Source organism: Seriola aureovittata, chromosome 23 (assembly GCF_021018895.1).
Source record: "Seriola aureovittata isolate HTS-2021-v1 ecotype China chromosome 23, ASM2101889v1, whole genome shotgun sequence".
NCBI classification, from domain to species: Eukaryota; Metazoa; Chordata; class Actinopteri; order Carangiformes; family Carangidae; genus Seriola; species Seriola aureovittata.
In genome coordinates, this window is record NC_079386.1 from 7650762 (window position 1) to 7664030 (window position 13269).

The following is a 13269-nucleotide window of genomic DNA, read 5'->3' on the forward strand; positions in this document are numbered from 1 at the left end:
AGGCAGTAACTACATCCAGACATGATGGCGAAAACAAAACCCGGCTAAACTCCTGCCAAAGCTAACTAACAATAGCTTAGCAGATCTCAGCAGCTGCCAGTTCAGCTTTTGACTCAGGATTTATGTGGTTCTGTTTCCTTTAAATCACTCATTTAAATGTATTAAATTGTAAATTAATGTTATTATTGATTTCAATATACATAGTAGACAGACATACGGATACATTTAATTCCTGTCGATGAGGTAAATAATATAAGTTTATTTTCTTCATTTAAAATTAAAGTGGACCAAAAAGCTGAAGCTGATTCCGTAGCACTGCTCTCTGCCTTTGCAGGACAGAATAATCTTCCAAGAGGACTGAAGGTGAAGGTGAAATACAAGGTGAAGAATGTACTCAGGGATTTGCCCAATTCTCGTGGATGAAACTGATCCCAGGGGATGTTTAGTTCTCTATGCCCTAAATTTCTCTGTTCAACTCTTCTGCCAGCAACCAGCCTGCAGCAGATTTACCGAAACAAAAGACACACTCATCTACAACATAACAGTGTCCTTTTTTCTGCTGCTCTGTCTCTTTCTTACTATAGCTGCTTGATTGTTTTCTTCTGATTTGTGCTGAGCTGTAATATCCACGGATACTGTATCCCAGGTTAACTTTAGTTAATAGGAAATCCTGGATTTGTGTCGTATGATGCCTTAATCTAATTGCATGGAACTTGAAGCCAAAGATTAGGCATATTTATGAATATTCAACCACCGGCATATTTGGTTTTAGCTGTAAGCGAGGATTTGTATGTAATTAGATACTTCCCTGCAGAAAGAGAGAAAAATTATACCCATGGGTTGTCAGACAAGCTGACCGATCACTGGCAACAGTGTGAAGAGTGTTGTGCCCACTGTCTACATATTTGACTGGTGGTTTGTGGCATGATGCCCTCAAACAGCATGCAGTGGATATGACATGCCTGATGGAGCGCAAAGCCTGCAGCTGAAACAGATCTGCGCTGACAGACAGACAGGTTACTGTACCCTTAGCAAGCCTGGCATTCCCGGGACACTGTGGCCCAGCAATGGCAAGAGCTTTCGTTTCCTCTGGAGTCTCAAGCATGAGCAGACACACGTACAAACACACACACACACACGTACAGATAGTGTGCCAAATTCCACAGAGCAGTAAAGGCAATCAGGGACAGATGAGAAAGGCAACCATGCGGTGGTAAACTGCATGCCGAGGGAGTGGGAGCTATAACAAGGTGCCACAACAGCACTCAAGGGAGTTTGTGTGCTTTATGTTAAAAGAGCACATTGAGTTTTGGGGGAATTTGCTCCACTTTCTTGCAGAGAATTTGCTGAAAAGATTGTCGCCTCTCTGATATCTGTCCGTTAGCAAATAGCCAGTAGGTTAGCTTGGCACAAAGAGTGGAAACACGGGCACGAAGCTAACCTTACTCTGTCCAAAGGTTAAAAAAAGCCCATCTAACAGCACCTCTAAGGCTATCACATGTTGAGTTAAACGTGAGTGAAACAATGAAAAATTATGGTTTTACAGGGAATTATGTGCATGACTATATCTTGACCAGGCACAGTAACTTCCTCGGTGTTATCATTGTGAGGTTGCCAGTGGAGGCTACATGAAATGACATTAATCAATTATTTAGCGAGCTTTAGAGGTGCTTTCAGGCTGGTAGGTTGTTTGTTACTTTAGGTGGCTGTTTTCCTCTGTTTCCAGGGTTTATGGTTAGTTAAGCTAAGTGTCACCTGGCGGCAGCTTTATATTCATAACAGCCAGACATGAGAGTGGTATCAGTTTTCTCATCTAAAGTCTTGGCAAGAAGGCGAATATGACTATTTCCCAAAATGGCAAACTATCTCTTTAATCACCAAGTGTCAGCTCTGGAGATGTTTGCTTTGGGAGCTAAATCTGTTACAGTGGCTGCCTCTTTAATGCAAAAACAAGCTAGCTGGTGTCCCGTGAAGGGCATTTTCTCTAGCTGGTATCTGGCAAATTCCTGCCCTCTCTTTGAACACATGTGACAAGCAGCGCTTTGACTCTCAGGCCAAATATCACTGATCAAACGCCCCTGTTTGGTGTCAGCTAAGGGAAACAACAAACTTACTCATAAGGGGGGCACTGACCTGCTCCGAGTATGTTTAGTTAGAAAACCAACACATGTAGTACTGTACATACTAAGGGCCTATTTTGCACTTGTAAAGTCATACTTGTATGCGTGTGTGTTCATGCAGAGTCAGACGGTAGTAGCTGGGCCTAGAAGCGTAAAGCAGTGTCACTGAGCGTCCAACATCCAGCCCATCATTGCATTCAAACAAAAGATCTCAGCTAAAAGACTGTCATTAGCTGCTGCCTCAACCCCTTATTTGTCTTCCCACACAGAAAAGTCCCTGTAAGATCGGTTGAGCAAACAACTGACAGATGCTATTTAAGCTTGTAGAGTCCCTAAAAATACATTTGTGCCCAGGGCAGTGATTTTGCAGCTCTGCTGATGGGAGCTTTGAGCGAGGGATCCCGCTGAACATGTCCATCAATAAGAGCAACAGCATTTGTAACATGAGGACGTGGCTTAGCTATGCACTGCCAGTCACAGTGAATGTAAACTATTCATGTCTTGAAGCATTATCTACTGCTTGCTCTGGGCTTTGTTGGGTGTCTGGGGTGCTCTCAGGGTGCCGGGGGTGGTCAAAGTTCAACAAGAGGCTCCCGGAGTCTTTCCTCTTTCAAAGACACTGGACTTTTCATGATGAGTGGCATGAGCAGGTAGGCTGTGAATGTCAAGCAGCTATTAAGGATGATAATTTAACCCTGCGGTGGAGAGGCAATGAATTCAACCCCCATCTCAGTGTTCAGGTAAAGATTGTTCCACTCCTGGGGAAATAAACATTTACATTCCTGTGTTTGTGTGTGTTAATAGAGATTAAGCTGAATTCAAGCCTGCGTGTCAGGCAGCAATTCAGGTAGCTCATACCGTACATACCTGTTCTATTGTGTGCCTCTCAAAGGGCATCTCCCTCAGCCCTTTGAGCTTGGCTGAGGACCGTTGACATTTTCTAGGAACATTGTTATTATGGTGGCCCTGGACAGCTTCAAAAGCGACAAGCAAGACCTAATGCCCTACCACTGAGGGCTAAGCTTCAAAGAACGTCATGTCTCTTAGTATAATAAAGGTATAGGATCAAAAGGAAGAGGAGTTGCTGACCCCATCTATCAATTATGATACAAAATCCCCCCCTCACAGAGAGTGGAAAATTGCTGTTGCGGTCATGTTAAATCAGTAAAAAAAAAAAAAAAAAAGAAAAGTTTATTCTTAAATATAACAGAATCTAAAAACCTCAAAATAAGTTTTCTGTTACAGTTTATGATTACAGTTCATTTACTAGACTCACAAAATTAAACATATCAGGTCAGGCCAACATTTGACCCTAATTTGAACCAACGTTTAGTGTGTGGGAGGCAGTCATGTCCAAAGATACACTGCAGGCCTTCATTAAACTGCACATAAAAATATGATCCACTTCAAAACAGAGGAAACTGCTATTTTTATTGAAGCCGCCAGGGAATGACATGGGTCTCATCAAGGTAAATCAGAAACAACAGTGGATTTCAATCATATGCCAGCAAAGGCCAGGAGTATGAATGTTTCATTCCATCCAGTTGATCTCAGTTCATAAGCAGTCAGAGCTTGATTCAGATAAAACTCTTCCTGACCTTAAATGGCACATGGTTGGCAGCATGGGCGCCTAACTTGAAAGACTAATGCATTTCATACTTGTGACTAAATCTAAAGCTGCGAAAAGTAGGCACAATCCTCAACTGATGCACAGCACACAATCATCTGCATCCATATGGTGCACACTCTAACTGCAGCCTATGCACATGATTCTGCACTGTCCACATGAAGTAGAAAGTGGGAACACCATTGGGTCATTATATTCATTTCTGTCTATTTATGAGTATGTATATGTGTCAAGCCCCTAGAATGCTTTTGTCAAAACCACAATCTTTATGAATATAAACATGAGTCAGGCCGCTGAGGTGAACAGTGTGTGCATGCCTTGTTTACATGTGTCCTGATCAAACTGCTCTATGCAAGGTCCAGTAAAAACAACAGAGCAGAATTTGAGCAGGGACAAGTAGCAAAATCAGACACAACCAGAAGTAGAAGTCTGGAACAATCACGTTGAGTGGGAACAGATTAAAAACAGACCGTTTCTGCATGAGAACCTCAGTAAACTACAAACAACCTCACTTCACCTGGCAGCCCTGCAGGTTATTTTGTGTGAATTGCTCCGCAAACTGTGCAAATATCAGCCAGTGCAGCCTTTCATTAGGATGAAAGTATGTCCACCGTCACCCACAGCCAGAAAACCACCAAGCATCACTGAAAACTCTGCCTGTCTCTGCAGCCTATCAGCGCGTAACGGCCCGGGAGTGTGTTTCTTTAAGAATGTAAGGTGGGTGAGCCCCTTTTTTCCTGACGCACGCCTGGTATGCAAACATAAATTTAGCAGCAACGTGTTTTGCTGGGGGAACAAAATATCTGGAAGCGACCGTGAAGTGTCATGTCGTCTCCGGCAGTTCTTGGCTGACTTTTGCCTTTTTCTCTCTCTCTCTCTCTCTGTGTAAACTGGAGCCGGAGCGCAGCGCAGAGGGGAGAGCGGACCCATTTCTCCCTGAGTGACTGGGCAGACTGGGACACACGGACAGATAGAGAGCGGGCAGTCAGAGTTGTCTCTCCACACTTTGATATCACACTGAACTTATCGGCGTCAGAGATGACAGGGGGCTGTTTCTACACGACTGGACTGGTTCTTCTTGTTTGCGTGAAGGTAAGCTGCCGCGCTTTCTTCCAATTAATACAACTTTGCCAGTCATTGAGAGGAAGGCGCGTCACTTCAGCTTGGGACAGATGTGTTTGTGAAGTTGACCCACCATGAAACTGTGATTACTTCACTTACATAACCGCTGGCTTCTGTAATTTTTAACTTTTACTCAATTTATTGAGAAAGAAACGAGACACCTGTTTCTTTTAATTTGAGCTTTCCTCTGTTTCTAAAGGAAAAACCTCTATGGTAGCCCAACAGAGACTGGGGTGCTTTGGTTTTAAGTGTTTTTTTCCCCATTACATCCATATATAATTTATTACATGATTGCTTTGATGCTCCAGATTTATACAGGAGCCATAACTGGGACCTAAATAACTTGGCACCAGGAAACTCTCTGAAATAGAGCCTGACATGAAGCCATCAAATAAAGATTTAGTTAACTTCGATTGATTATGCATAAATGAATGTTATGGATTAGATGTTCAGGGCTCTTCATCATCTTCCAGTGATGCTGGAACAAGTCCAATGCAGTTGCAGTGGATGAGATTAGGAAGAGTGTGCTGTTGTCGCAAGTCTGAAGTGATTATATGTCATAGACAACATTGGATTGATGGTAATGGACAATTTGAAAATACTGGAATGCTTTGATAATCAAATAATGTGTATTTAAATAATGTCACGTAGAAATTACATAACAGCCCTGTGAAGTGGAGAGGCAGACTTCATTTTGCCTTGCACTCACAGACCTGAAATTGAATAGATGGATCATGGGTCATCCTTCGAAAGGTCACAGCTTATCAGTCCTGGATTGAACAAACTTAAATCAGTGCACTCAGCTTGCACTAATCACCACTCGAGTGGTTTCAACATGTTATCTCCTACAGGCCTGTCATACACATGCATCACTAATGCAAGCCAAGTTGTGTAAAAGCTGACACATGCTGCATAACGGCACAGCAAGAGCTGAGCAAGAGTTTTAAGTGGAACACAAAGCAGTTGTTTGGCCTGGAGACAGACTTCAGGGCTCAAACAGAGGGGCGGGATGCCACTGTCAGCATGTGTAAATGACCACGACAGGTGCTAATAGCACTTCAAGGTGATTTGGGCTTTAGACACCCTGGCTGCCATATAGTCCAGCTGAGCACGTCCACACTGTAATCAGTGAATGTCAGTGACAGATAAGCACTTGAGGCTTTGCAATATTTCCAGGCCACTGTCCAGTGCTGGCCTGATTATGTTACAGTCTAAATATTGGGTAGAAAATCTTGCAATGGCACATTAATCGTCTTTGTATGCGTGCGAGCATCGGTGTAAAACTGCTGAGGGTCTGAAGTAGGATGTTTGACTGAGTTAGCATAGACTAGCCCTTAAAAATGATCCCTATTACATAATATTGAGAGCTAAATTAGATAAAAATGACATATGTGAAGTGAGTCACTTGTATGTTTCAGATGTTTTCATCATGTTAGTGGTACTCAGAAGGGTGTGTGTTAACTTTCTTACATTAAGTCTGCGATGAAAGTGCATTATAAATGATTGCTCTCAACAAAATGAGCTGTTCAGTTCAGTGTCCAGAATGTTTGAGGCGTTACGCCCTCAAGCTGACTTCTGTGTTACAAGTGGCAGTGGTCTGATTATTTTGCGTCTCTGTCACACAGCGAGACTGAAAAATGACTCAGTTGGGTTTTTGCTCAAGTGGTCAAGTGATTGCCAGCACATGACAAGATTTCCCATCTGTGCAAGGAGTGACTGTGCAGCGTGAGTCAGCACTGGACATTTATCTGTTCACACACACCAGAGTGACCCACTGCTTTGCTTCAGAGACCAGGGATCAACAAGTGCTGCCTCCCGGGGTCTTTGCTATGCGCTGGCCTTTTCTTTTCATCTTCACTCTCAGGTCAAAGTCTCTGCATTACCATTTGACAAAAGAATGAGACTCTATATTTGTGTGTATGGCTGTTGGAAGTTGTGTGATATGTGTGTGTGGGCCAAATGGCCCATGGCTCCAACCCTAAATGGAATAGACCTTCCTTTGTGGGTGACATAATGACATACCTCAAGTGATTCTTGGAGGGTCTTGTTGCTCTCACTCCATTGCCTTGATTTGTGCAGCAAAGTGGAACCTTCCAGAAACATTTTTTTTTTCCTTTTTGCTGGATGAGGATTTGAAGGTGGCTGTGTGTAGGAGGCTGTACCCTTAAAAGACACCCAAGCATCTCTGAGCACCAAGGTTGGTGGTTTTTAATAATGATTTGGCAGCTGCTAAAGCTACGGAGCAAAGCAAATCCTTGTTGTTCTGTTCTTTTGGCACATTTGCCTCTGTGCCTCTCATTGTTTGGCCCTTTTTGTACTTTTTTGTAAAAGCTGAATATTTCTTAAGTGTTAAAAATGTTGTCTTACAGATAGGGATGCATTGACCCAACTGTTGCCATACCAGTGGTCCTTTTTCAAAAATGTAAAATCTGTCTCTGTGTCAAATTTACTATTAGCTACAACAACATAGCTGCCCCATTTGCTAAAAGTTCATTGTTAAAAAGAAGTTAGTTCTTGTTTCATTTACCAAGTTTGGTTAAATAAATCTGATACCAGCGTTCTTCTTTTTCCAAACTATATAAAATCTGTAAACCTTTGTGTGCAAATAGGATGCACAAGCTAACGTGAACAAACAACGTAGCTCCTCTGTTCTGTTTGTTAACAGTTACTAAAATGTATGTTAATCCTTGTTTTCTTCTCCTCTTGTGAAGCTTGGTTAAACATAATACATTTATTTATTCTGTCCTCCTTTCAAATGAGATGACTACAAAAAGGGGAGAGAACATTCACAAATTTTAAACTAGCTAACGTTAGACAGCAAAGGCTTGCTGCTGCTTTCACATTAAAATGTATTTATCAATAAGCAAAAGCTGGACAAGAAATATCAGTGAAAGCATAATGCGCGTTAGCTTACCACTGCAAATAAACAGAGTGAAACAAAAACTGTATTTAATGTGTTTTGATGACTTGATCGCTTAACAAGGCCTTTTTTGGCACCTACTGACAGACGCTTAAATCTTAACAAAAATATTCTTTTCCCAACAAAGTTTCAGGTGAATAAATTAGGGTAAGTTTCATAATAACTGCAAATAAAACACAGCAGGCAAACAGACTTTGACAGTGATATCTCTATTGAAGCTGATGGTTATGCTCCTTTTGGGAGTTAGTGGAAAATGACATGTTTTACGGTTTTCAACATTTGATGGATATAAGTCAGCTGCCAGACTTCCTCACAGTGTTTGGCTGCCACTCTCGCTTCACTACATGCCTTTATTCTAATTACTCAGCTGGAATTCAAAAGAAAATTAGCCAAAAAACCAACAGTTTTTGATGTTTATTCAAGGAAATGGTCCCTCTCAGAGTCTTAATGCAGTCAGCAGTGTGTATTGAAGTCCTCAGGACGGGGAGGCCTGGGGGTCTAATGGCAGGATTAAGTGGGGTCACAGCGTGCAAATGGTCCCAAGTGAGCATCCGTCAACAACAACATCTCTTGTTCTGCGAAACACGCTCCCCTGCTTGATCGCATGATCATAAAGACCACAAACTATCCAATTAGCTTTCAGGAGTGCCTTTGTTGTGGACGCAAGTGGAATGGGAAGTGAATTAATTTTGAGAGGGATTGGTCCCACTTGAGGAGTAGAGGAAAAGGCTTCAGAGAACATCTGGCCAGTGATGGATGGATGGAGCAAGTTTTTGGAGTGCGTTAACAAGACCGAGTGTTTTTAGTTACGCAGCAAAAGCCTTCATACTCATCTCATTGTTCCCATCTGGGCTTAATCTGTGGAGTGAGACTGAGGGTTGCTTAGTGTGGAAGTGCGGAAGTGTGTGTGTATGTGTGCAATGTTGCTCATAGTCCAAGGCCAAAATTCACTGGTACTCATGTTTACATAAATTGCAAAGGTACCCAAGAATTATTTCACTTTTCATGCAGTGTCCTTAATGTTCCTGGCACAGTAGCAATTTTTCCGGTGTGTCCTACTCAGGTGTGTCGGGACACAAATCTTCCAATCCTGGAAACCAAGAGAGCAGGCATTCATCCCTGTAAAGCCGGCCCAAAAGGAAGTAGCTTCACACCATTCTCAGTGGGCCAATGAAGGAAAAGTCCTGCAGAACAGAACAAGAGATGGCAGCTTCTATTGAGTGTTGAGTCCCAAAGAAAAAGTTCAGTTTCTACAGTAATTTGCAATAAACCAATAGCGAGGCTTAGGTCTCACACTCATCTCCAATTTGTATTTTTTCTTTTACCTCATTGCAAATCCCAGCACTGCCAGTTCCTTCAGTTCAAAGAAGCCATTGTACAAAAAAAAAAAATCCCTAATCAAAGATTTTGCAAATGTGGCACAAATGGAGAAAGTATAAAATTAGACCTGGCTACAATTTTTCTGGGGGATGAGCTTGTCTCTGGTTTTGTAATTTGTAAAAGACCGTTTCCCCTTTTTTCATTATTCCAGTGATGACTTAGACTTGTTCCTATTGAAGAGGCAGATAAATGAAACTCGACAAATAGCTTTTGTCTTTAACTTCAGAACATTATTTTTAGCTAAAGGATTAGTCATATCTCATTTGTCTAATCTGTACAAAAATCAAAGTGTAAAAATGACATGCTGTGGTATGTGCCAACACAAGGTAACCATCTGCTGCTTCATATGTCGCGTACAGATATAAGAGTGGTATCGATCCACTCTAAACTCCCGCCAAGAAAGTGAATCAATGTAAATCTGTATTGCAAACTTCCTAACATCAGGAAATGATGAGTAAACAGGCCTTGTGAACATCGAAGAAATGAAAAAGGAGAATTACGGCTTTTGCTGTTTGTCCTCTCCAAAATCTTGTGGAACTTGATAGTGTTGTTTGTCTTTCAATCACTTGATGCTGAGTTCTAATAACATGCTGTGACTGACTGCCCAAAGCGGCCTGTGCCAGTAAATGGCATAACTCGCTGGAATCATGTTGCATTGCGTGTGCCAGAGTGTATGCAAGAGGGCATGTTGTTCAGGCTTCAGTATCAAAAAGCGAGGTTTTTGTGGTTTTATGTGGCTCTCAGGAAATGGAGTATGTCTCATTGTGCCACACGCACTAAAAAACTCAGATTTTATATCAGACTACTGTCACGCATTGATAAAGAACTTCCAGCAGATGGCAACATTACAGCAGACGGACCTTTTGTGTCCAGTTCAGCAGTGGTGGCCTCTGTGGCTCCCACGCCCATCACAGATACTCAGCTCTATTGTGATTTTGCAGGTGGCTGCCCTCCGTCCCCTCTCCGTTTCCTCTGGAGCCCATTGTGAATGTATTTGTTCCTTCATCATGAGGTTTATTTGTCATTGCCGAGCTTGAAAGCTGAGCCTCTGGCATCCTGTTCCTCTGATGAAACATCTTGGACTCCATCTGCGGCGAGCCCACGTCCCCTCCATCAGTGTGATTGAGTGTTGTTGTTTTATCCTGTTGTGTGTTCCTGGACGCCAGCTCAAACTTCATTTGCAGCAGCCGGGGCTCTCCGTGCATCATCTGGCCTCCACATTTTTTCACACACAGCCGATCTGAAAAGCCACAGAACCTTGCAGTCGAGCGACTCTGCCTTGGCTTGAGCACATATGTCTAGTTCTGTCGGTATCTGTTCTGCCCCGGCCTTGACCTCAGATCCGTCCCAGGGTGGGATTGCAGCAGGAGTGCCGGGGAGTGGTGTTAACGGGAGGGGAGAAGCAGTGCTCGGGACCCTCTCGTGACGCCTAATTAGAGGGGAGGGCAGGTAGGAGGTGTGTGTGTTTGTCTGTGTTTTGAAACGGTGCTTGGGAGGATTGTCAGGGGAGAGGAGGAAGCCAGATTGGACGCTACAGAGGGAAGGAGAGAGGAAAGAAAGAAGGAAGAGAGGCAAAAAGGTCAAGAATGGTAAAGGAACAGGACAGGAAAAAAACATCTGAGAAATGTGCAAGACAATAATTACACTTTAGCCTTTTAGCAGCAGAGTCAAATAAGAGGACTAATGGAAAAAATCATGTCATAAGTATTAGAGGAAGTGATGTGTTAATACAAAAAAATATGTGACTTACCAGTCGAAGCCAAGACCTTCATCATATGTAGCAGGTGAAAAAGAATAAAACTGAATAATATCTTTGTCAATGACAAGGGTTAAATAAAACACAGTAAAATACAACAAAATCATAACAGACTTGGAGAGGATGGAAGCAAGTGCCACGTTAGAGGATAGAAAAGAAGAGTGGAATATTTATGGAGTGATACTGATGTGGATTTAGGTGAGAGGAAGAGAAGAAAAGGACACACACAGACACAAGGATGTCTGTAAAAATCGGGGAGAAAAAAAAGAGCAATATTGATGGAGTGAGAGGGGAAGAGTTGCATGAAGCATGCACGGAGAGCAAAAGGCCAAGCAGGAGTAATGTAGAACAAAGCCACCAGCATGAAGTTGGAAAGTAAAACATAAATATTCAACTGTAGCTTGTTGGAGAAAATGGAGATGCAGTAATTCCAGATTGACTGACTGGTTGACAGGCATGAAAAAACAAACACACCAGTTATCTTTCTCACTGACCTCACTCTTTTTTTTTTTGGGAGAGGGGAAAAGGAGGTTGCATATGAGTGTGAGAAAGGTTATGTGTAAGGGGAAATGAAAGGACGGACAGCTAAATCCAGTGGAAACATGATTGACTGAGGAGCTGGAGTGCTGGTGTCTGACAGGATCTCCACGGCTGGCTGCAGCGAATGTTTGCAAGGCTAATGATGCTTCCTGGGGTTCTCACATCTGCTTCCCCCCGTGGCCACATGTGCTTTGAGTAAACGTTGCACCGCCATGACTAAACACTGGAAACCCCATTACAAATGAGGTGCTATTAGGATTACTATGCATACACCCACAGAAGCTGATTGATGAGCATGTAATCATGCATGCTCGCAAAGTAGGTGTGTGTCTGTTGCATCCAGCTTCCTGTAAGTGTGCATGCCTCAGTGTCCATGGAGACCTTTTCCATGTTCACCAGTAGTGTTCAGATCTTTAACTGAAGTAAAACTAGCAATACCGCACTGTAAAAATGCTGCATTAGAAGCAAAACTCCTGCATTTTTTAATATTATTTATGACTGGAATTTATTCAGCAAATCAGTGTAATAGTTTCACATTTGTCAGTTTTACATTGTTGGTGACCAAAATCAACCAGGACTGAAACCATAACCTTAAAAAAAAAAAAAACTTTTTGGGAAAGACACTAATTCGCTGTCTTGCTGAGGAGATCAAAACCATTTTTTTATGCCTGTCTGCTAAATATGAAGCTACAGCTAGCAGTCAGTTAGCTTAGCATAAAGACGGGAGACCGCACAGTGATGACAAGACTCCAGGAAGTTACTGCCACTGGCCAAGAAGTAGTCCTACACATAACCCCTCTAAAACTGCAAATTGCTAGTTTTCCACTTTGGGTTTTGTAATAGATTAAACAAATAAGAAATACTGTGTCTTAGTACTTTAGTGGTCTCTGCTAGGTGGATGCTAAGCTAAGCTAAGTGGCTGCTGGCTGTACAGGAGTTCAATATTTAATGGACAGATGTAAGAGTGGTATCAAATGCCTCATCTAAAAGTGTGTTTCCCAAATCATCAAATTATTCCTTGAAGTATCAAATGTTAGAGGGAAATAGACTCATTATGAAGCATGGCCCTTTTCAGAACATTATATTATTATAACTAATATATTATTAGATTATCATTATTAAGCAGCATTTTAATGTTGGAGTTTATCAATATAGAGCTGATTTTACGTACTTTAGTTAATATGTTAAAAAGCATCATATCTTATAAGATGATAACATGAATTGCATCTAACAGCAGTCTTCAGTGTAATGACTAACTGCAGCTGTGGCACTTCCTTACTTTCCACCACTGCAAAGGTGTGTTTCGGTGTGTGTCTGTAGTCTTGTGACTTCTGTGTATGTGGTGTGACCATGGGAGCCAAAGGTTCATCTGCCTTCCTCATTCCCAGGCTGCTCACAGGGATTACTCAGGCCACGGTGCCCTCTATGAAATTCACTTACACGCACTTCTCTCTCTCTCTCACACACACACACACACACACACACACACACACACACACACACACACACACACACACACACACACACACACACACACACACACACACGTGTCCTGGAGTGAGCAGTGAGACAGTACAGATGTAGTGGCCACAGAACAGACTTGTTGTCCCCTGTAAAGAGGCCGGGGTCTCCCCTTTTGAGGAAGCCCCTGCTTGTGAAATCTGTGTGGTCTTGGAGCTTGTGTGTGTAAAGTATTAAGTCCATCTGTGTGTTTTTGTGTTATTTCTAGCAGTGTGTGGATGAAATAAATTTGCACAGTTGCACATGTATGTTTGATGTTATTTGGTTTTTTTAAACTGTCTCT

At 42.3% G+C, this 13269-nt stretch overlaps 1 protein-coding gene across 3 annotated transcripts in view; it reads left to right on the forward strand.

Moving 5' to 3' along the window:
- Nucleotides 1-4516: 4516 nt before the first annotated feature.
- LOC130164746 (ADAMTS-like protein 1) overlaps nucleotides 4517-13269 on the forward strand; it is a 93767-nt gene continuing 85014 nt past the window's right edge. The window contains exon 1 of one of the 3 annotated variants that reach the window (XM_056369685.1): nucleotides 4517-4839. In XM_056369685.1, coding sequence (XP_056225660.1) covers nucleotides 4786-4839 — 54 coding nt within the window. In that variant the 5' untranslated portion in view covers nucleotides 4517-4785. The remainder of the gene's footprint in view (nucleotides 4840-13269) is intronic. The other 2 variants (XM_056369683.1, XM_056369682.1) reach the window with 2 other exon arrangements.